At 49.4% G+C, this 23,146-nt stretch overlaps 1 protein-coding gene across 5 annotated transcripts in view; it reads right to left on the reverse strand.

The window, feature by feature from the left end:
- Positions 1–23,146, reverse strand: part of SCAPER (S-phase cyclin A associated protein in the ER) — a 4,210,252-nt gene that overhangs the window by 2,641,346 nt on the left and 1,545,760 nt on the right. For all 5 annotated transcript variants that reach the window (XM_069624455.1, XM_069624453.1, XM_069624454.1 and 2 more), the window contains exons 11-13: positions 13,640–13,715; positions 13,199–13,316; positions 11,355–11,466 (exon numbers count right to left, since the gene is read on the reverse strand). In XM_069624455.1, the coding sequence (XP_069480556.1) occupies positions 11,355–11,466; positions 13,199–13,316; positions 13,640–13,715 (306 nt within the window). The remainder of the gene's footprint in view (positions 1–11,354; positions 11,467–13,198; positions 13,317–13,639; positions 13,716–23,146) is intronic.

The raw sequence follows: 23,146 nt of genomic DNA on the forward strand, positions 1-23,146 counted from the left end.
GGCTTTATCAGTCACAGGAGAATTAGTAATGATTTTGGTAATTAGGGGGACAGCAGGTTGTTCGGCGATAGACAAACTAGGCCGTGCAAAGGGTGAAGAGATAAGAGGCCTTGTAGGGGAGGTAGCTGAGTCCTTAAGCAAAACTGAATGGAGACAAGGCTACTGTTTTTTTGCTTACCATTCTCATTATCTCTTGAACCTCCAAATGAGGCTTGCCAGGCAACAATTGAGGCCAACTGTGCACTCTGCACTAAAATCTTGTCATTCAAGGATTCAAAAAGTTTGACCAAAGTATGCATTGTAGTATTCATGGCTTCAAAGGCCAGATTTACCATTCTGCTTCCTCTAAGAGAAGGAGAAGTATCATCTCCATACTTAGCTTGCCTAGGCGTGGGAGCTAAGAAGGAGACTGAGGGGCTAGACCTAGATGGGCTAATCACCGGGCATACATTTGTAGAGAATGATAATCTTTCGGACAAAGTTTGGGAAGAATAATCTGTGTGCATAGAGTCCAGATTACTTACAGCAACATCGTCAGCAACCATAACAGAACTCCCACCAGTTGAGGTGACAACTGATGTCGAAGACGCACCCCAGGCACCGTACAATCAACTAGTGTTTTGCTCAGAGGTTGCATAACGTTATTACCATCTACCCCCACGCAGCCATTGTTTATTTGCACTTGACTCACAGGGCACATTGTAGGCGGGGGAGTGTCAAGCACCTTTGCCACATTTGCAGAGAAAAACCCACGAATATCTGAGCCACTTGACCCCTTTAAAGAGTTTACGGTAGGTTTAAAAACCACCACCGGCACACGCTTCGGAGTTGAACAGTTATTAGCATCAAAAAAACTCTTATAAGTGGTTGTACGTTTTTTAGGGTCAGATTTAGAATTCTCACCCGTGTTGGAGGTCGGAGGAGGCAGAATGGGCATGCCCGTCCACAAAGTGTAAGTAGGCAAGTTAATTCTAATGAATCAGTGAACATTGATGCCACAATGTAGCACACACACCAGAAACACCAACTAAGTCAACTTTGATCCCCACAAAACGGGAACCTGAGAGAAAGCACTTACTCAGCAGCACTGGGACACTCAAAGTCTGAGTCCACAAAAATGGACACAGTACAAGGTGTAAACCAGGTGCAAAACAGTGATCACGAGCTCAGGAAATATCAAATGAAACCTGCGCCTCCAGCGCCAAACAGCCGCACAACAGCCAGCGGCATTGACCCCGACGGGCTTAGCGCCGCAAGGGTGTCTCGCTCGCTCTTTTGTGGACGCCACTAGTCACGTGATACAGGACGTGGGTCCAACTGGCTCTGCCTCCTCCAGGAATATATGACTAGATATGACTTTGCACAAAAGTACTAAAATAGCACAAAGGTGGAGGTTGCAGAAATTTAAAAAGCACACCTAGATTAGACTTTGCACAAAAAGCACTTCATTAGCACAAAGGTGGAGGTTGAAGCAATTAAAAAAGCACACCTAGATTTGACTTTGCACAAAAAGCACTAAATTAGCCCAAAAGTGGAGCTTGCAGAAATGTAAAAGGCAAACCTAGAATTGATTTAAGGAAGGAGCCCCGGTGCAGCATTAAAAGGGTTAGGTACAGTAGGCAGCAGAAACAGGTAAAAAAAAGAGATGTATTGGAGGACACCGCTAGCAGTGTGGCTGTAAGTCAAGGGAGGCAAGAGTTAGTAGGCAGTCAGGTGGAGAATTAATGTCCAAGGCAGGTGATCCGGTGTGCTTACCGGGGCAAGGTGGTGGTACATTGTCCATGGTCTTGGGTGCAGGAAGCAGTAGCTTATTCTGTAAAGAGTGGAGCGAAGGTGCAGCAGCATGTCGGGAGCACCTTCCAGCGCCGGACAGAGCCAGAGAGGGGCCAGATGTGCTAAGTGCTTTTACTTTCATCCAGAGCACATTCACTCTGATTGTCGGAACATGTGCAGCTGGGCTGCCACAAGCATCTAAGTTGCTTTCCTCTGTGATCTGACGCAAGATAATTTTTCTGAGAAGCCCTGCATTGCCTGAGGGCTGGTAACTTCTTGTGGCCATAATGATCCAAACATGGCCGCCGCCATGTCCTGCAAAGAACAAACCTCCACTGTCCACCCTGCTGATGCTCTGATTGGCCAATCTCTGCACTTATAGGCTAGAAGGAACCGGCAGGCATGGGCCAGCCCAACACAAAGGCCCTCACTAAGGCCCCTTTCTGGGCCTGTTCGAAACCAGAAGGGGCCTCCCTATGCCGCCACTCCGGCAACATGCACCCAGTCCACGTTGCCCAAAGACCAATATTTCAGTACTTCTTGCATTTGGTAACCATAAGCTATTTGCTTCTACTCTACACCGGTAAGCACTGCGGATCTGGACTTCAATCCTCTGCCTGGTTGCCAGTGACTCTTACCCCCCCCCTTTCCTTCTAGCATATTTGCAAATTGAGCCTGTTTAGCACCTACTATGAAGACCCGGCTTAAACTCACTCACTGCTAGTTGTTTTTAACTGCTTGTTAGTGCTTTACCCCTAACTCCTCTCGAAGTCTGCCATTACATCTGTGCATCTTCCATTTTGTGCTGTACTGTGCTTTTCGGAGAGATTTGAATTTAGGTGTGCTTTTACATCTGTGCATCTTCCATTTTGTGCTGTATTGTACTTCTTGGAGAAGGAACAAGTTACTTACCTGTAACTGTTGTTCTCCTGCATGGGTCTGGCATGGATTCACATGCTCATGAATATTGCCCGTTGTCAGGCTGGGAATCCTCGGTAAAGAAAAAATCAGTATCAGTTTCGTTTCTGATCCGTCTTTCTCATTAGTAACCAATCACCGGTCTCTGGGTCATACTGCCCCCAACCAATGACTGTCCTCTCCCTAAGTCCCGCCTCTGGCAGCCATCTTCAGATTTGATAGCACGCAAAGTGGCAGTATGACCAAGTGAAGAGCCGCAGAGGGGTAGGAGGGAGGGTTCGCATGTGAATCCATGCCAGACCCATGCTGGAGAACAACAGTTACAGGTAAGTAACTTGTTCTTCTCCAGCATGGGGTCTGATAATGGATTCACATGCTCATGAATATAAGAATACATAGCAGTACACACATGCACAACCAACGGGAGGTGGCAAAGGCTCAACATTAAGCATTACATCAAAAACTCTATATTGATCAATTCTTACCGCCTCACCAGGCTCACCTTAGGGGAACAGGTTGCGCAGCACCGCTTGGCCGACCCTGGACTCCTCCCTGGAATCCCGGTCGACGCAGTAGAATCTCGTGAAGGTGTGCGTCGACCTCCACGTAGCAGCCCTGCAGATGTCCAGCAGGGGCACACCAGACAAGAACGCCGTAGTAGCAGCGATAGCTCTGGTCGAATGGGCTCTCGGACGGCCAGGCAACGGCCGGTTTGCCAACCGATGACAGTGCATGATGCAGCCGGAGAGCCATCTGGAAATGGAAGCCTTCGAGAGAGCCTTCCCTTGGTTCACAGGTCCAAAGTTCACAAATAGCTGTGATGTCTTCCAAAAACTCTTTGTGCGGTCCACGTAGAACATCAGCGCTCTAGCCACATCCAGTGAATGCAAAGTCCTCTCGGCCGTTGACGAAGGCGACGGGAAGAAAACAGGTAACACCAAGGGCTCGTTGAGGTGGAAGTCCGACGGCACCTTGGGCATAAAAGAGGGGTGCGTCCTCAGCACCACCCTCGTGTCGTGAAAAGTCAAGTATGGAGGCTTGCAGGATAGGGCCTGGATCTCTCCCACTCTTCATGCGGAGGTGATGGCCACAAGAAACGCAGTTTTCCACGACAGGAACTTCAACGGTGCCGAATGCAAGGGGTCGAATGGCGCCCCCATGAGCCTGGTCAGCACCACGTTGAGCTCCCACGCCGGGGCAGGGGCCTTCACCGGCGGGAACGATCGGAACAGTCCCTTCATAAATTCCTTCACCAGGCGATGGGACCACAAGGACGCCCGTCCTGTGGTTCTGGTGTATCGGGAGATCACAGCCAGATGTATCTTGATGGAGGCGTGAGCCAGTCCAGCCTTGGCCAGCGACAGAAGGTACGGCAGCACTTGAGGGGCCGTAATCCGTAGACGGTTAATCTTCTGTGCACAGCACCAGACAGAGAACCTCTTCCACTTATGTCCGTAGCACTTGAGAGTTGAGGACGCCCTGGCCTTTGCAAGGACCTCTCTGCAGTCAGCCGGGATATCGTACCCTCCAAACTCTAGTGCTGCAGGAGCCAGGCCTGCAAGTTCAGCTACTCCGGGTCGTGATGAAGTATGGCGCCTCCTTCTCTGGAGAGAAGATCCGCGCCCGTCGGCAGCTTGACTGGTGGGGACGCTGACAAGGCCAGAAGGTCCGGGAACCAGATCTGACTCGGCCATGCCGGTGTGACGAGGATCATCCTGCACCGGGACCTCTTGAGCTGGTTAACGAGTCGGAGCAGCAACGGCAACAGAGGGAACGCATATAGGAACAGGCCGTCCAAGGGGAACGAGAAAGCATCGCCTATGCTCCTCGGCTGGGGAAACCTGCTGGCGAACCTCTGGCACTTGCAGTTCGTCACCGTTGCGAACAGGTCGATCTGTGGTTTTCCCCATCGTCGGAAGAGTCAATCCACTTGATCCTGACGTAGTTCCCACTCGTGGCACGAGCGCAGCTCCCTGCTGAGTGAGTCGGCAATGCTGTTCTTTATCCCTGCCAGATGAAAGGGCACCAGAAACATCCCTTGGGCGACGGCCCAATGCCACAGATCCTGGGCTTCCTTGGAGAGGGCTGGGGATGTGGTTCTTCCCTGCTTCCGGATGTAGAACATCGTGGTGGTGCTGGCGGTGAAGATTCTCACCACCTTGCCCTTGAGGGACGGGAGAAAGGACCTGAGGGCCGAGAACACTGCACGGAGCTCCAGGATGTTGATGTGGAGCGTCTTCTCCTTCGGGAGCCAAAGGCCTCTCGCGTGAAGTTCTCCGGTGTGCGCTCCCCACCCTTCCAGGGAGGCATCTGTCATGACCGTTTTCTGGTGGGATGGGGTCTGAAAGTCTGTGCCTGCCATCAGATGAGCGCGGGTGCCCCACCACCAGATCGCTTGTGGGAAGGTCTTGTTGAGCGGGATCCTGTCCTCAAAGCTGCCCGTCGCTTGGATCCAGCGGGCGTCGAGGAACTCTTGCAGAGGGCGCATCGAAGCCTGCACAGGCGCACGAGATATATGCAGGAGGACATCATCCTGAGGAGGGACTTGATGGACCTCACCCTGGCCACGTCCGTGGCCAGCAGACGCTGCACCTTGCCCACAATGGCCTTTGTCCTTTCCTCCGACGGCAAGGCCAGAAGCGCCACTGTGTCGAGCTTGGCTCCCAGAAACAGTGCAATTTGCGACGGGACCAGGTGGGATTTGGGAAAGTTGATGGAGAATCCCAGGTGCGTGAGCAGCTGGACGGTTTTCGCTGTGTGATCTACGGCGAGCTCCCTTGTCCTTGCTCGGATGAGCCAGTCGTCCAGGTAGGGGTAGACGTGGATCCCCTGCAGGCGCAGCCGATCCGCCACTGGTGCGAGGCACTTGGTGAACACCCTGGGTGCCGACTTCAATCCGAACGGGAGGGCCTTGAACTGGTAGTGCCGTCCTTGGACCACGAACCTGAGGAACTTTCGGTGTCCTTTTAGATTGGGGATGTGGAAGTATGCATCCTCCAAATCCAACGACGACAGGAAATTGCCCTCCTCCAGCTGTCCCAGCACGTGCTGGAGGGTGACCATCCGGAACATCTGTGCCTTGATGTACTTGTTCAGTCGTCGCAGGTCCAGGATGGGGCGCCATCCTCCCGTCTTCTTTTTCACGAGGAGGTACCTTGAGTATACTCTGGAGACCCGGAGCCTCTTCGGGACAAGCTCGATGGCATCTTTTTTGAGCATCACCCTTACCTCCAATAGCAGTTGAGGGATGTGATTTTCCTTCCTGGCCATGGGTGGAATGCAGGGGCACTTTTTTAGAAATTCGAGGGCGTGCCTCTGGGCCAGGGTGTCCAGCACCCAACGGTCGGTGGAGATGGACTCCCACACGCTGACCAACTTCGCCAGCCGCCTCCCACCGGGGTGATCGGTGTGGGCCTGACACCGCTGTCGGTTCAATCTTGCTTGGAGGATGCCTTGTCGCCTTGGCCTCCCTGGCGATGACGGCGGGGTCCACCCGACTTGCCTCGTCCTCTATAGGCTTCCTGCGACAAGGAGCGGGCCGCTTGGCGGTACGTAGAGGAGCCACCGCCGAATCCCTTGGAGGCACCCTGCTTGCCTCCGGTGCTCTGAAAGGACGGCCTTCGTTGCCGGAGAACGCCTAGGGCCTTAGCTGTCTCTGTGTCCGCCTTGATAGCTTGGAGGGACTCATCCACTGTCTTCCCAAACAGATTGTTCCCGTCGAACGGCATGTCCAAAACCTTGGCTTGTACGTCCTGGCGGAAATCCGTCGCCTTGAGCCAACCTCGTCGTCTAAGGCAAACGCTGTTGCCTAGCTGGCGGAAACCGGTGTCGGCAATGTCCGTTGCCACTGTAATGGCGTGGTCCGACGCCACCTCGCCTTCTTACAAGATCTCCAGGGCCTCGGCCCTCTTGTCGTCCGGTAGGAAGTCCAAAAGGGGGCGATCCTGTACCATAACTCCCTGTCGTAGCGGGCTACGAACGCGAGGGCGTTGGCCGCCTTAATCGTTGTTGCCACCAACGAGATAACTCATCGTCCCATTGCGTCCAGCTTCTTTCCTTCGCCGTCCGCCGGGAAAGTTGATTTTGAGGCCGATGCCCCCCCTGCTTTCTTCTTGGCCGCCACTGAGACGACCGAGTCAGGGGTCGGTTGTGCCCTAAGGCACAAAGGGGCCGCGTCGGGGACCCGGTACTTCTCATCGTACCGATCCCTCTTGGCAGGCGTCGTAGACGGGTTCGTGAGGAGGATGAGACCCTTGTCCAGGATGTCATCCAGCAGAGGCACGGCGAGGACTGTCTTCCTCTTGGCCTTGCGCCGTTGGTAAAGGAAACCTTCCTTCTTCTTCTCTTCGGGGCAGAGCTGAAAAAGCTTGGATGCCCTGGTGATCATTGCATGGAAAGATCCGATCTCGTCGGGCGGGGAGGCCCGGGCTGGGGGCGATGGGAGCTCTGTCCCGTCGTCACCGCCGTCGTCGTCGTCGTTACCTGCCGTGTCCGTTCCCGTGTCATCCCCAGGGACGGGGGACGTGGGTAAAGGCTGAGCAGGCCGCGAGGGCTGAAAAGGCAGGGCTGGATGGATCCATCTTCTCTTGTTCGGGGGCTTCCCGCCGGGCCTGGCTCTGGCTCCTCTGTCGAGCCTGGTTCCGGATCCTCCGTCGGTGGTAAGGTCAATCTTGTCCTTATCTCCGAACATAAGGATTGTATCGCCAACAAAATGGCCGCCGAGTTATCCTGCGGTTCCGGAAGCGATGGGAGCGATGGGTGACTAGGACCCTCGCCGGTGCCGCCGTTACTCTCCTCGTCACCTTCGTCGGGATCCCTCCCATGGGGGTGAGCCTCTTCGACGCCCTCGCAGAGGCCCTCTAAGACTTCTACCAGCTCCTCCTCGGATGCTGTGTCTGTGTCCACAATGGCCACCGCCCCCCCCTCTTTTTCCGCCGTGGTCTTCACGGGGGTCTTTTCGATGGGTATGAAAGAGGCTTCCCTCCGCGGAGGCAGGGAGACTCTGGGCCCCGAGGTCGCCTCCACTGGTGTAGCCTCCACAGGCTGCGCCAGGGCCGCCGCGACTTCCTCGATAGAGGCCTTGGCCGGGTGAATCAAGGCCTTTATCACCTTGTGTGGGCCCGTGGCCTTCACCTTGGGGGGAGGGTCACCACCTCGCTCCCCCTCGGCCTTCCTCTTCCCTGAGCCAGAGCTTTGGCTCGTGGTTGATGGCGCTGGAGAGGGTGCGCCCTGCCTGGCAGCCGAGGAGCCCGACCGTTCGGCACTCCCGGTGCCCGTGGACTCGAGGTGCTTTGCCTTCTGTTGGGCCCCCGTCGCCGGGGTGCCCTCACAGGATTTAGAAGACCGCTCGGACTTCTACTACTTCTTCTCACCTGACGGGCTCTTTCCTTCCAGCCAGTAAGAGAGACGAAGATTTCGGTCCCTGATGGTACGTTCCGACATGTTCCTGCAAAACGCACAGTCCTTCTCCACGTGCGTTTTGTCCTCATAAAGGCAGTAGAAAAATTTCAAGTGCTCGCCCTCCTTGAACACATTCTGCAGCTGGCATCAAGGGCAAACCCTGAACAGCTTTCCGGGCATCGAACTTCCTTTCTCCTGGGCCATGTTCGGGTAGTCCGCAGAAACTTCTGGAATCCTCCAAGAAGCGTAACTCGACGAAATCTTCACCCTTGAGGGGCGTAGAAAAATCTGACACGGATCCCCATTAATCGGATGTAGAGACGGTGGAGCTTGAGGCTCTATTTGACCGACAAATGAGAAATTCTCTTTGAAAAAGCGTGAAAAACGCAGCAAAAGCTCGAGAGCTAAACACGAGGACTCCCAACACTTGAGTGTGCGGTAAAAATCTGAAGATGGCTGCCAGAGGCGGGGCTTAGGGAGAGGGCAGCCATTGGATGGGGGCAGTATGACCCAGAGACCAGTGATTGGTTACTACTGAGAAAGACAGATCAGAAACAAAACTTATACTGATTTTTTCTTTACCGAGGATTCCCGGCCTGACGACGGGGAATATTCATGAGCATGTGAATCCATGCCAGACCCCATGCTGGAGAAATTCAAATTAGTTGTTTTTTTTACATCTGTGCATCCACCTGTCTCCCTCGGCTGCTAGGCCGCCTGGTGAGTTTGTGTCATGTCTTGTGCAGCCTCTCCTATTCCTCTTTCTTTCACCTCCATGGCACTCGCCATCTCCCCCATCTACTCTTGAACTGTTAATCTATCACCTATCCTTCCTCTCTCACGAAGTCTGGATGAAAACAATTCAAAAAAGATTCTTGGCCTCTAATCCTGGCCTACCTATGTCAGTGTTACTTCTTTATAGACCATCACTGATATCCTCTTCTCTGTACCCTCTCCAGACCTACGGAATCCTCATCTGAGCTCTACTCCCTCTCCTTTTCTTCCTCACCCATGAATGGTGGCACTAGATGGGAAGTACTCTTGGCTCATTTCTCATCCTCTAGGTGCATCATCAATGTCTATCATAATGGCACTGTCAAGGCCCGGGGCTCTCAACCCAATCTTCTCCTGTTGGTTTTTTTTTTTTCTTCTTTTTTTTTGCTCTCTCTCTCTCTCTCTCTCTCTCTCTCTCTCTCTTCATCCATGCTGATCTACTGCACGCCAACCCTATCTCTCCTCCTCTCTCCTGGTCTGACCACTCCCTCCTCTCTTCCCACTTGGGACCCCTCGACACCCTGACCAAGCCTCCGCCAGCAGTGCCAGCTTCCTTATTGGTCATCCGTCCGATGAAATGAGTGTCAGTTGCTGCTTTTGCCTCCATCTTCATCCCCCCGTCTCCCCCTCTATTGACTCTCCCACTGACTTTGTCCTTGACAATCTTCATCTTGCTATTTCTAACACTCTTGACATTCTTGGCCTTGTCATGAGGATCTTCCTGAAATCTGCCACCAAGCCTAACAATTGGTACGACTCTGGTCTAGCCACTCTGTAACGCAAGTGTAGAGTTGCTCAACAGAAGTGACAGCCCTCAAGCTCATCCTTTGACAAACTGGCCTACCACCTTCTCCAAAAGCAATACCGTCTATCCATCCACTCCAAAAAAGAGGGTCCACATCCAGGTCTGTATCTCTGGAGCTACTAAAAACATAGCTCAAGAGGGTGCGGCAAATGGGAAAGGAGTTGGCCTCAACGAGCTCCTGCTGATCCTCTTATGATCCTATGGAAAAAAAGACGCTCGAAATCAGCTGTGGAATACATAGCCGTAACCACAGAAGCATGAAGATATGAAGCGTAACAGGAACCGCACTTTGTTGTAAATAGCAACACAGGACGTGAGCTGGAGAAGTTGGCCGAATCTAAGCTGCGGTGACAATCAAGATGGCGGCTGGTATCAGACAAAGGAATTAGCCGCAAGGCAAGATTCTGTGAGAAGAGAAGCAGAACACCAGCCCAGCAGAGCGGACCCCGAATGGTGTGTTCTCGAAGACCGGATAGCAAGGAAAGCAGACAACGGCAGTACATGGAGTGGTACAGCGCGGGAGTCATTGTAGCAGTGGAACAGGCTACAAAGTACTGCGGTTCTGTTCCAGAGGTTCGAAAGATAAGGACAACACCCTGAGGATTGAATGCGGTGTGCGTCGCAGATGAGAAAGCAAGCAGTACCATGGAGTTTTACACGTGATTATGCTGGTGCAAGCGGAGTACCCGTATTCCAGGGTTGCGCAGGGATTTTATATGCGATTTCGTTGGCGCGAGTGGGGTACGCGTATTCCAATGGGTGCGCAGGGAGTTTTACACACGATTTTGTTGGCCCGTGAGGGCTGAGTGGCGTTTTTTGCACGATTTCGTAGTTGGGGGGCTGTATGCTGGTCCACTGGCCTTTACCCCATGTAGGGGATTTGTGCGATGTGTTTGCAGCACGGGGCGAGTTGGGGGCGTAACTGGCACTGCTGCAGGGTTGCTGTGCCACGGCTGGTTATGGATGTAAGTATCCATGAATACGCTGTGCGTGAGAATGGGTTTTGGCACACGCGGCTGGCGCACGCTCCCTCTCTGCACCAGCAGGGTGCGCTACTTCTGCGCTAAATTCTATGAATTACCCCCATAGTGTACTGTGCAAAAAGTGCTGGAACCTCCCACGTAGTTTCTGGAAGCTATATACAATACACGGCAATGCAGGGGTTTGAAATCTTTTCTTTAAATACACACAACTCAATGTACAGGAATGTCTAAAATTCTACCAAGCTAGCACAGATTCTATATATGTCTTAGAGCCCAATCTCCGTTGCATTTTCTCGATTTATATAAGCTTTCAGTCACTTGAAACCCCTTGTTAGCCCCCCAATCATCAGGAAAAGGACAGTAATGACATCTATTTTTGTTAACTGTCATGCACTAGAAGGTCTAACTCTAATAAACCATCTCAAATATGAATTCAAAATTAATGAGAAAGCTTACATTTTTTACAAGTGAGGTCCCTTCTCATTTAGTTTTACCTTCCTAAACAAGCATGTGTAAGAAGCACCCGTTGTCAGGGACGTGGGAGGAAATAAAAAATATTTATAGAGCCCCAAAAATTGCAACCTGGTCTTTTTATAACAACTTTAAATTGTGAAGTCAAGATTGCCAAGAATGCCAATTACATAGAGATGGGCAAAAAGCAATAATTAAATGAAATGTTTTTCTTAAGAGGATGCACTCACCCGTTCTAATAATTTTTGAAGTTTTAGTGTTTTTTCTTCACGCAACTTGTCTCTCAACTGCTGAGCTTTCAGTTGCTTCTCTTCATGTTTCTTTTTAGATTCTGCAATTGTTCTGAGGAGGAAACAAAATAAATATTTGATCATTTATCTGGTAAAGGCGAGTACTTTGGGGGCTTGTCCAAAGAGGTATCAGTCCCAATGTATCTCCAAGACAAAGTCCTCCACTCCAAGTAGAGGCTCGCAAACATGTTTGGTTCACGACATGCCCCATTTAGGAGGTATTTGGTTTGAAAATTGATTACAAAAACACTAACTCAGTATTCGTTTCAGTTCAAAACTGTTCTTTTAAATGGTCAACAAAATGATGCTGTTACATTGAAATGTCACAAGGCAACACACAGGGTAGGACTGGGTCATAAAATTGTCTCGGGCAGCAATAAAAAAAAGTGGCCCCCAGTTGCAAATTATGGTGATTCATTCCTTTTGTGTCAGACTGTTTGAATAGTACCCAGGGGGTGGTTTTGTGATCAAATGTATTGCAAATTGTACAATTTAAAGAATATTTATTCAGCAACAATGGTCAAAACAACGAGCCGCATTGTGAAGTAACTCATCAAACTTGCCCACATTGGCCCAAAAAAGTGGCCCACTTTGACCCAAAAAAACTGGCCCATACTAGCATTTTGTTTTTTGGTTCGGGCATTGCCCTATAGGCCTGCCCGAGCCTGGCACACACCCATTTCTTCATTCCAAAAATTCCTTCCACATCATGTCGATTGTACATTTCAAAAATGTGTTTCATTTTTCGGACAACCTTGGGTGAACAAGCCAGGAACACGGATGTATACTTTTGGATTAAGTGAGGGCTGGTATGTATATTTTCTACATTACGAATCGAATTGGCAAGCAACGGATCCCTGTTACAACAGAGGGTTAAGGTACAAGTCTGAGAGCAGCAGTTGACGAAAAGAGATGAATGCGTGGGAGTGTGATAGGAGAGGTACCATTCAGAACCAGAGGTGCTACCCAGCTTTCATCCCACAGAGCCATCATCACTTCGAAGAAGAGGAGCCTACTATCATACTATAACAAGATCCCCACAGCACACTTTTTGGGCCACTTAATGCCAAGACGATATCTTTTAACCCATGGTTTTCTAAAGTGCAGGTGCGCACATACAGTTGTTGATTCAACCAAGGAAAGCGTTCCCTAAATGAGGGGCTCGAGCCCATGCCTACTTTGCTATGTGAACAGACAGCCATTTGCCCGTTGCGCATGGAAAATTCTATAAGAAAAATGAATGAACAAAATTTCAGCAGCTATGCTGATTTTGCTAATGCTTGGCCTTCTACATTGCTCTGAAATGTGTATGATGATTGAGAACATAAAGAGCGACATTGAGAAACTGCGCACAAAAGTATTGGTACACTGTGGACCGTAATGAACCGCTTTGTAAAGGGAAAACACAACAGCCCACTCTGAATCGATTAATCAAAAAGGGTGTCATTAGTGAAGGCTACGATATCATTTCAAGCGTATTACAAATAAAGTGTGCACAGATTCAGCTCGATTTATTGTGAAGTTGAAGGGTTTAATGTTTTCCCAGACACTCAACTCTATTTCAAAATTCCCTAGTCCAAAAATGGCTAACCAATTTTGCTCACGTAATTAGGCCCAAGAGGAAATGTTGAAGTTGTATCTAGAGTTTCTGCCTGAGGTTTATCATGAAGGTGACACTCAACCATGGGAAGAGTAGTGATACCTCAGTATGGCAACTATTTGGCAATGCACAGACATTACAGAGGGGTATGCCCTCTGGCAGCTCTTTAACAAAGACAAAAAACCTTTTGCGTGACGGTGACGAAAGCTTTTCGTGCATATGTATTCCATGTCCCGGGGGCCGTGCGGGCTCTTCTTCCACAATATCGCCCCATGAGGTGGTCTGGCGCCAAGGTTCACGAGCTGTAGAAAGAGCACACGTTTGCCTTGTTATTACTTTAAAAAAACATGCCGATTCAAGAAGATTCCGACAAAGGCCTTTTCATATGTAAATTGTTATCACTTGAAAAAAAAATGCAAGGAAAGCCCTGGAAAAAACAAAAACCTTATTTTACTAGGCTCTGCAGAATCCAGACTCAACATATCTCAACCGGTGGCAGCGACAATATACGTTGAATACATGTTTACCAAGAAGCAAACTAATAGAACGTATCGCCTACTGTCTGTGTTACTAAGTGACAACAAATACAACGTCCTCTAGTGTTAAACGTCTCCAGAGATCTTACCTTCATAATCGGCTAGAACATCGTTCCAATCCAGAGACATGCCACAAAAGGATATGCTCCCACTGCCCAAGCTAGCCTGCAATACAAATAAAGAGATTGTTTTAAATGCTGAGCCATATGAAAGTCTACTCAAATAGGACGGGCATACTCGTCCTCAGCATTTAAGGGGTTAAAAACACATCAGACTAGAGCTTCCAGAGGCCAGATAAAATGCATCTGTCTAGTAAATCAATAACATTCCGTTCATGGTAACTCCAGTGTTCACAGTCCTGAGCAAAATGTAATTCTGACTAAAGACAGTTTTACAAAGATGTATTTGTATACCACAACTGTGCACAGCACGATGCATGTGCATGCTATGCAGTTCACCGGCACAGCCGCATCAGCTGTGGATGTGCGCATCATTGCTAATTCACCTGGCCCAGCCAGTTGTTGTATAGAATTGGTTGATGACAAACGATGGGAGAGGGTGCTGAAAAAAGAAAGTCTAGCACTAGAGGCACAGGAATTAGTGTTTTAAATGGGCAGGTACTTGTCGGTCTTTAGTATTTGCACTCAGTGCTTAATTTTTAAGAAAGTAAGTGCCAGGGCCCAAATATTTTGTAGCATGCCTGTATCATACCATGGTGGACATCGCCCACGTCTGCTTCATATATCGTAAACATATTTGGGGTTAAAGCTGCAAGTGCCAGTGGTTCAATGAATGCGATGAACTTATATGTTACTCACTGTAGTGACTAACGCACTCCTAGTCCATAGTCCCCTTTACTCCATACTGCATGGGCGTCCCTCGCTAGGGCCGGGAACGGAATCATTTCCACCAGAAAAACAAATATTTTCCCCTTTAAAATGTGTTGCGTGCGGGGGCGTGGCCCCGGGATCATGCTCTCTCCTGAGTCTGGACTCCGCTGCCACACCTCAGTCCCCTTTGACGCGTTGCCTAGATTAAACTGCCTAACAACGTTGCTTTATTAAGGGGGAGAGGATGATGGGAAGTATGAAGGAAAGGGCATTATGGACTAGGAGTATGTTAGTCACTACAGTGCGTAATTTATAATTACCCCTACATCCTGTCCTCGTTTCTCCATACTGCATGAGCGATTACCACTGATTGAAGCCCCAGTAAGGTGAGAGGTTGAAGACCTTAAGAGAACAGGCTCCTCAGGACGGCTTGTCTGAATCCAATCGTGCAATCTAGACAATAATGCTTGCAGAAAGATCAGGGGGTAGCCCAGGTGGCCACCCTGCTGATTGTTTGTCATGGCACATGCCTCTGGTAGGCGACAGCCGTTGCCTTGGCCCTGCCTGCTTGAGCGTGAAGATTTGCTGGCACCTCCTTACACTGTCCCTTGTAGGCCTCCTGAATGCCTGCAACCATCCACCTATCTATCGAGGCCTTTGATGCCAGACAACCTGGGTTTGACCCACCGAAGGAGATGAATAAAGCATCTGACTTGCGGAAGCCATTTGTCCTGTCCAGGTAGAACTTCAGGGCTCTCCTAACATCAAGACAGTGTAATACCTTTTCCGCCTCATCCTTTGGGTTCGGAAAGAAAGTTGGTAGGACTATTTCCTTGTTGAGATGAAACAAAGACACCACCTTCGGGAGAAACGAAGGGCGAGTGCGGAGCACCACCTTGTCACAATGGAACATGGTATAGGGTTCCGAGGCCACGACGGCCTGAATCTCGCTGATCCTGTGCGCTGAGGTAAGGCCCACCAGCAGCGCTGTCTTAATTGTGATCAATCTGATGTCGATAGACGACATGAAACACTGGGTAGACACGCATGTGGGCCGGTAATTCTTTTTTTTTTTAAACTCTTTTTATTAGTGGCAACATAGGGATACATAGCACTCTACCACCTACACCATACATTTTCAAAACAAATTATAGGCATCATGGTTATGACATTTACATAGAATTATACAGATTCGTCATTATCAGAGGACAGGTTACATAAATAAGTTCTGAAAGGGCCCCATATATTTTTAGGTGTGCAGGCTGTGGGTCGGTTCATTACATACTATTCTTCTGATTCATTTACATACGTCAGTTCACAAAGAAAATGGTTGATATTGGGTAGGCTCACATTTTTCCACTTCAATAGGATACACTTTTTTGCAATTGCACATGTAACATTAAACAATCTTCTAGTTTTCTCGGAGCATTTGCCTATGTCCCCAAAAAAATATTTTTGGGGCTTCAGGTCTGGGGATCTGTTTAATTTCTTCAAGCATTTCAGCAACTTCTTTCCAAAAGTTCATCACCACCCGACACTCCCAATACATATGAAAGTCTCCTGCCTGTGGCATATTACATTTGGGGCATGGATCCGACGCACTGGGGGTAAATTTCGATATTTTAAGCAGGGTGTAATGTGGCTTGTTCAGTATCTTGAATTGGATTAACCGCAGGCCAGCATTTAGGGAGACCTTCTTAGTCAACTAACAATATCTATGCCATTTCTCGTCCTCAATGCGTACCTGTAAGTCTCTTTCCCATTTTTCTTTTTACCTGGTTTATAGTGGGGGTTTGGGCTTGCACCTCCGCGTACAGTCTAGATATTCCCAAGCCTCCTGCAGCAGTCACCATCTGTACACATGGGTGTGGCTGGGGTTCGTCCGAAAATAGCGGCAATTTTTTTTTAAATGCAGACCGCATGCGGTAATATTGAAGTGTCCTGAGTGGCCCACCTCCAAACGCTCTTAATATTTCCCCCAGGGTCGCAAATTTGCCATTTATGAACATGTTACCAATTTTCATTTCCATATTGGGGTCCCAGGATTCTTGTATTGCGCTGTCATGCCTGGGGGGTATACCTGGGTAGTTCCAAAGAGGTATCTCTGGATTATATGGTGTTTCTATGTGCAATCTTCTATGTATGGCTTGCCATGCTTTAACCGTACAGCTAACTGGGTTGTATTCACACGTGTCCTTGTATTGTGTATCAAATATGACTGATTGAATATTCGTGGGGTGTGTGGTATATTCCTCTATTAGTGCATGGGGTGTCTCCTGCGCGGTATCATACCAATGCTTTGCAAATTGTGCTTGAGCCACATGGTAATATAGCTCAAAGTCAGGAGCCGCTATACCGCCCGTGGAGTATGACTCAGTCATCTTTTCCCAACTAATCCTAGCAGTTTTCCCATTCCAAAGGAACGTCACTGCCATGGAACAGAGCTTGGCGAAGAAGGTTCTACCCAGCCATATGGGAATATTGACAAACAGATAGAGCAGCTTGGGCAGGATTATCATTTTAAGGACCGCTACTCTGCCATGTAGAGATATCGGCAAGCGCCCCCATAACTGGAGCTTCACGGTGATGGTCTGCAGAGTAGCCTCATGATTGTCCAGGTATAGTGTGTTCCTATCCCTTGACACCAGAATCCCCAGATACCTGATATGTTGATCCGACCATTTAAGACCGTGTAGCGCTTCAGGGCGCGAGTGGAAATATTTCAGACTTGGCTCTGTTAACCGTGTACCCTGAGTAGGCAGCAAAATGTTGTATTTCCGCCATTATGGGAGCTATTATTTGTCTTAGGCTCACAAATATATAGTAAGGTGTAATCGGCGTATAGTGAAATCAATTGGACGGACCCCTTTATATGTATGCCTTCATCAGTGTGTCTCAGGCTCACCGCAGCTGCCATAGGCTCTATAGTTAATGCAAAGAGCAGGGGCGAAAACGGACAGCGCTGCCTGCTGCCTCTGCCCAATAAGAAGAGTTCAGAGATGGACCTATTGGTCAGAACACGAGCCCCCTGTTCAGTATATAGTAGCTTAACATACCTAATGAAGCTAGGCCCCATCCCAAATGCCTCTAGTACCTTAAGGAGATAGACCCAGGAAACCGAATCGAAGGTTTTCTCAGCATCTAAGGATATAGCGGCTGCACTTCTCTTGGGGTCTATCTGTGCCATTAGCCCGAAGAGCCTGCGGAGATTCAGGGCTGCGGACTTGGCGGGAATAAACCCATTTTGATCGGGGTGGACCAGCCCGGGGACCGCCGGTAAAAGTCTATTGGCCATCACTTTTGCAAATATTTTAGCATCCGAGTTTATCAGTGATAGGGGCCTGTAGGAAGACACATCTTGTGGTGGTCGTCTCAGCTTGGGGAGTACTGTGATCACTGCCTCCCTCCATTTGGGGGTAGTATATTGCATTCAAGGGATATCTCCCACACCTGGAGGAGTATCGGGACAAGTTCTTCCCGGAATTCTTTATAACATTCCGCCCCTATCCCATCAGACCCTGGTGCCTTACCCGAAGATAATGTTTTGATAGCTTCTGTAACCTCTTCTGCCGATCTCGGCTGATCCAGCGCTAAACGATCAGCCTCTGAGAGTTGGGGAAGGTTGAGGGCTGCAAGATAATTTTTAATGTCTGCAGGCGATTTTTTATCTTGTTTCGAGTATAACTTGGTATAAAATTTGACAAATTCTTTGTTTATCTCTTCTTCCCTTAGGAGTACCTCCCCCTGTGTTGTTTGTATAATAGTTATTTGGTGTGGTTTTTTATCATATTTGATAAGATTAGAGAGTGTCCTGACGGCCTTGTTACCCTCTCCGTACCTACGTGCGCGCCAGGTAATGCACTTCTCTAGAGGCCAACTTATCGAATTCCTGTAAGTGTGTATGTATATCCGCTAGTAGTTCCCTAGTCTGTGTTCGAGCATATCTTCCCTCTAATACCTCCAGTTTACTTTCAATGTCGGTCAGTTCAGCGTGCACGTTCTTTAACATGCCAACTGACTTGGACAGCAGTACCCCCCTGATCCAAACTTTAAATGATTGCTTACCGTTCCCACATTGTTAGTGAAGAATTCTGCTATCTCAACATGTAGTGTTTCCACCACCCCAGGGTCACCCAACATTCCACTCGGCATTCTCCATCTTTTAGCGGGACAAGGGGCGTCCTGAATCTTCAATTCTATCATCACTGGGGAGTGGTCAGAGAACGTACGGGGCAACATTTCACAATTCTGCAGCGCAGAGGACATGATTGATGCAACAAACCAGTAATCAATCTTGGACTCAGAGTCATGAACCGAGGAATAATAGGTACATCTCCTGTCCCTAGGGTGTATCATACGCCAGGTGTCTACCATTGACAACTGTGAAAGAATGCTACTCAGGGTGGAGGCAGTTTTACTAGGGGCTCTAGTAACCTTGGAGGACCTATCCAACACAGGGTCAAGCGCCACGTTGAAGTCGCCACCCCATATCACATTTGGCAAACCATAGGCAGTGATCAACTGGTATACATTCACATAGAACAAAGGGTTGTCTATATTAGGCCCATATGTATTAACCAGAAGCATTTCTTGTCCAGCGAGTCTGCCCCGTACAACCACATATCTTCCCTGTTGCCCCTCCAGTCCGAACCCCAAGCTTGGGTGGATAAGAGTAATTACCCCTCTGGTCTGCGTAGAATAGTCTGTGTAGAAACGCTGAGTTCCCCATTTGGGCATTATGTGTAAGTTACTGCTTCCCATTGTGTGCGTCTCTGCCAGCATTAGTACCAGAGGGCCATGTCTAGTAACATAATTAGCAATTTTCTTGACTTTCACCTGGTTATTCAGTCCCCTTACATTCCAAGTAATCAGTTTTATTCTCATCCCATCACCAGTATTATGAAATAACAAATCTTTCCAAATCCATGACCATTAGAGTTGTGCCGTCTGTACCAGTCGATCAGCGCCACTCCCAATGCAGCCACTTTTTCAACATAAAACAAACTGTTAACCATAGTCAAACTATAACCTGGGTCACTTTTCTCCAGGTGACCAGAACTTCTCCATTCAGCGAAATCTTTTCCACCAAAGATCGACCAACTCCCCTTACCTTCCCTTGCCCACCCACCCTCATCATCATCAACCCCAACTCGACGATGTACCCAACAAAACTCTTGGATCATTCCAGGGGTAGCCATGTTGTGTCACATGACCGCCCAATCGTTTCCACAACTCCGTCAATCATAAGGAGTGGAGCCGCCATGTTCGAGGAACCGCTAGGACTGTATCCCTGAGGGTGTAGCAGTGTAGACAGCGTTTTGACTAAAAAATGTACCTTAATCTTCTGGCCTGGGTCTGTTTTGAGCCGGTCTACCTCCCCTGGGTGGGAGGGGTATAGAAGCCTCAATGTATTGCGTGGCCTCAGCTGGGGACTCGAAAAAATGCGCCCTGCCCGCATGCTGAATTCTCATCTTGGCGGGGAACATTAGAGCGTATGGTATTTGCCGTTCCCTTAGGAGTCTTTTGACCAGTTCGTAGGATCTTCGACTTGCTTGAACACCAGCCGGAAATGTCTGGGTATATGTGTATCCGGTTTCCTTCATGTTATAGTGTTCCAGCCTCTCTAGCCATACGCAGGATTAAGTCTCTGTCTGTATAATTAAGGAGCCTTGCAATTATTGTACGTGGCGGTGCCCCTGGTTTGGGGACCGGGGCCACAGCGCGATGCGCCCTCTCAATCAAGAAATGTTCGGAAAATGCTTCCTGGCCGAATATCGTTTTAAGAAGCAGTTCAAGTTGTTTTTCCATTTGGCCTTTTCCGAATGTTTCCGAAAAGCCTACCACTCGGATGCTGTTGCGTCTTGATCTGGATTCGAGGTCTTCACATTTATTTTGCATTTTAGTCATAGCCTCTTTGAGTTGGGTGATATCTTGACTATGGTGTGCAATCGTATCTTCGTTGGTACTTATTCTATGTTCTGCTTCAGTTACACGTGCACTCTCTTTGTCAACCCTGGCCTTTAGGGAGCCAATGGTGGAAACTATGTCATCCAACTTCGTATTGACTGCCCGACATCCATCTTGTACGATTGTTGTTAATCTATCTTCTTTATCACCATTCTCCAGGTTCAGAGCTTCATTGTTGTTGATGGGTATATCTGCAGCGGTAGATTGTGTTTGGCTGGCAGTGTATACGTCCATAGGGCCTTTCTTCTTGTTGCTGGGGGTCTTGCCCCCTTTTCCTGGTTTTTGGGGTTCGCCCATGTCACTGGCCGCAGAATGCTGTGCTATAATATCTTTCCCCTGGCCGTAGCCCGTGTTTGCCTCTTCTGAGTTTGGTATATCGTTCCGCCGAGTCACCTGGCTCCTGGTGTATCAACTCTGGTGGACTGTGTCCTCCCACGTATTACTTCATAAATATTCAATAGTATGGCTCTGAGGAGCGTCCCAGGATTTCCAGTGTCCAGGATAGCTAAACCGTCAGAAAGGGGTTTCTGCTTGCCTTGCCCCTATTTCAGTGCTGTGTCCTGACCAGTGAACACCTCTTGATAAGTCAATGGAGGATAGGGGTCGGGTGTGTACCTCGGGGCAGACCGGCACAGCCCGCACCGCAACCGCGGTCCAGGTTAGTGGCCAGCAACCTGGTTAAGCGGGAGCAACAACCTCGTCCTTCCCAACATCTACAACACAAACCTCTTTCTCCTGGCGTGTGCAGGTCGGGTGTGGGTCGCGGGCTAGGTTTTATATGTTGGCTCAGCACCAGCTCAGACTCCGCCGAAGTGTGCACATGTAGTTTATATTCCGGGCCGCAGAATTGTCAGCACGGTCCCGTGTGGTTTCGGATGTCTGTCTCTGCATGTGTCGTCTCCCCTACGTCCCGGGAAACCAAGGGCGATGGTAGGCACGAACCGCCGGCGTCTCAGGGCGGGCGAGGGACGCACCCCCCCAGCAGGATCGTTGCAAGCGTTATCCCACAGCAGTTCAGGTGATTTTGTATTGTCGAGCGGTGAACCGCTGGGTCTCTTTACCCGCAGCCGCCGTCGTAGTTCTCCTTTCTTAGGTGAGCAGCAGGCCACGTCCCCGCTCCAACTGGTCCCAGTGCCCTCCACGGGATTGCTGTTCTGCCGCTCCCCAACGGAGCATCGCAGGGCGTGTAGGATCTCTGGGGCTCCACAACAGCAGCGCTGTGATGGTGTCGACGCCGTCTCTTCCTTACAGCCGGAGCACCCTTCGGGAACTCTTTATCCAGCCACAGGGCGCAAACCGCATGCACGGGCCCCGCCCCCTCCCGGGCCAGCGTTAGACTGCGACCGCGGCCTCCAGCTACTTCCTCACGGAGCCCTTAGGCGGATCGCACCCGTATCAGGGGCTGGCAAAACTTCTAGTCCCCCAAACTCCAGCGTTTCTCGCCGCAGCACTCCAGGATTTGCAGGGACCAAGGATGGGTCTTTAATGCATCTGTACCTCGATTCTTGAGTCTTCCGGCGGCTCCAAAGAGGATTAGTAATTGCAGGATTTTGAGACGGAGTGGGAGCTCACAGATCAGGCAGCCATCTTTACAGTGCGCAACAGCGGCCCCCCTCATGTGGGCCGGTAATTCTAATTTCATTGCCACAGGGTTGATCACAGCCTTGATAGTGTAGGGTCCCAGATATCTGTGATCCTTTCAGGGAAATGTTTTTGGATGGTAACCAAACCTTGTCTCCGACTTGGTAGTTGGGAGCTTCCCTTCAGTGTCGATCCACAAACTGCTTCTGTTTCTTTTTGGCTCTGGCAAGATGCTCTGCTGCTTCCTTAAAAACCTGGGTGATGTTTTGTGTAAGGTCATTACAGCGGGCATTTCTAATGATTCGAGTGGGTCGAAAACCTATGTCCGTGAATGTCGACCGTACTCTATGTAGAATGGGTTTTGTCCCGTACTGGTGTGAATGGAGTTGTTATATGCGTATTCTGCTAACCAAAGTATGTCCTTCCAGGTATCCTCGGTTTGTTGCAGCATACACCTTATGTATTGCTCAAGGGTCTGGTTAGTCCATTCGGTCTGGCCGTCGGTTTGGGGGTGATGGCTTGTAGATAACCAGAGGTCGATTTTGGCAATATTGATGGGAACCTGTGCAGCCGGACGATCTGTTCCAAAAACACGGTAGCCAGAGTAGAAGCAGTTGAGAGACCTTTCAGGGGAATAAAGTGTGCCATTTTGGAAAACAGATCTACGACGACTAAGATGCTATTGTATCCATTACAGGAGGGAAGGTCTGTAATAAAATCCATTGATAGCGTATGCCAAGGTGCTGGGGGTACTTCTAAAGGACGTAGCAGACCGGCAGGACTTTGTTTTTGGGACTTGTGTTGTGTACAGGTGCCACAGGTTGTGATGAACTGGACAATGTCCTTTCGCCAAGTTGGCCACCAATAATTTTTCTTTATTTTAGCTTAGGTTTTGGCTATTCCCGGATGGCTTTCTACTAATGAATCGTGATAGTTTGCAATGATTTGATTCTGTAATTTCTTATCCGGGATGTACAATCGTCCTGGGTAGTATGGTAGGTTGTCCACGATCGTATACCGGTCTCCCTTCCTTAGCCATTCCTTTGTGCTGGTGGACTCATCAAGTGTTGCAGGTCCGATTTTAAGTTGTCTAGAATGATGGCTGTGGCAATCATGCCTTGGATTCGTCCTTCAAGGATGATGGCCACAGGGTCTGGTGTAGTGAATGCCTCTTCTCCCTCACTCATGCGAGACAGGGCGTCCACTTTTCCATTGCGT

This window comes from Ambystoma mexicanum, chromosome 11 (genome assembly GCF_040938575.1).
Source record: "Ambystoma mexicanum isolate Mex_15411 chromosome 11, UKY_AmexF1_1, whole genome shotgun sequence".
NCBI classification, from domain to species: domain Eukaryota; kingdom Metazoa; phylum Chordata; class Amphibia; order Caudata; family Ambystomatidae; genus Ambystoma; species Ambystoma mexicanum.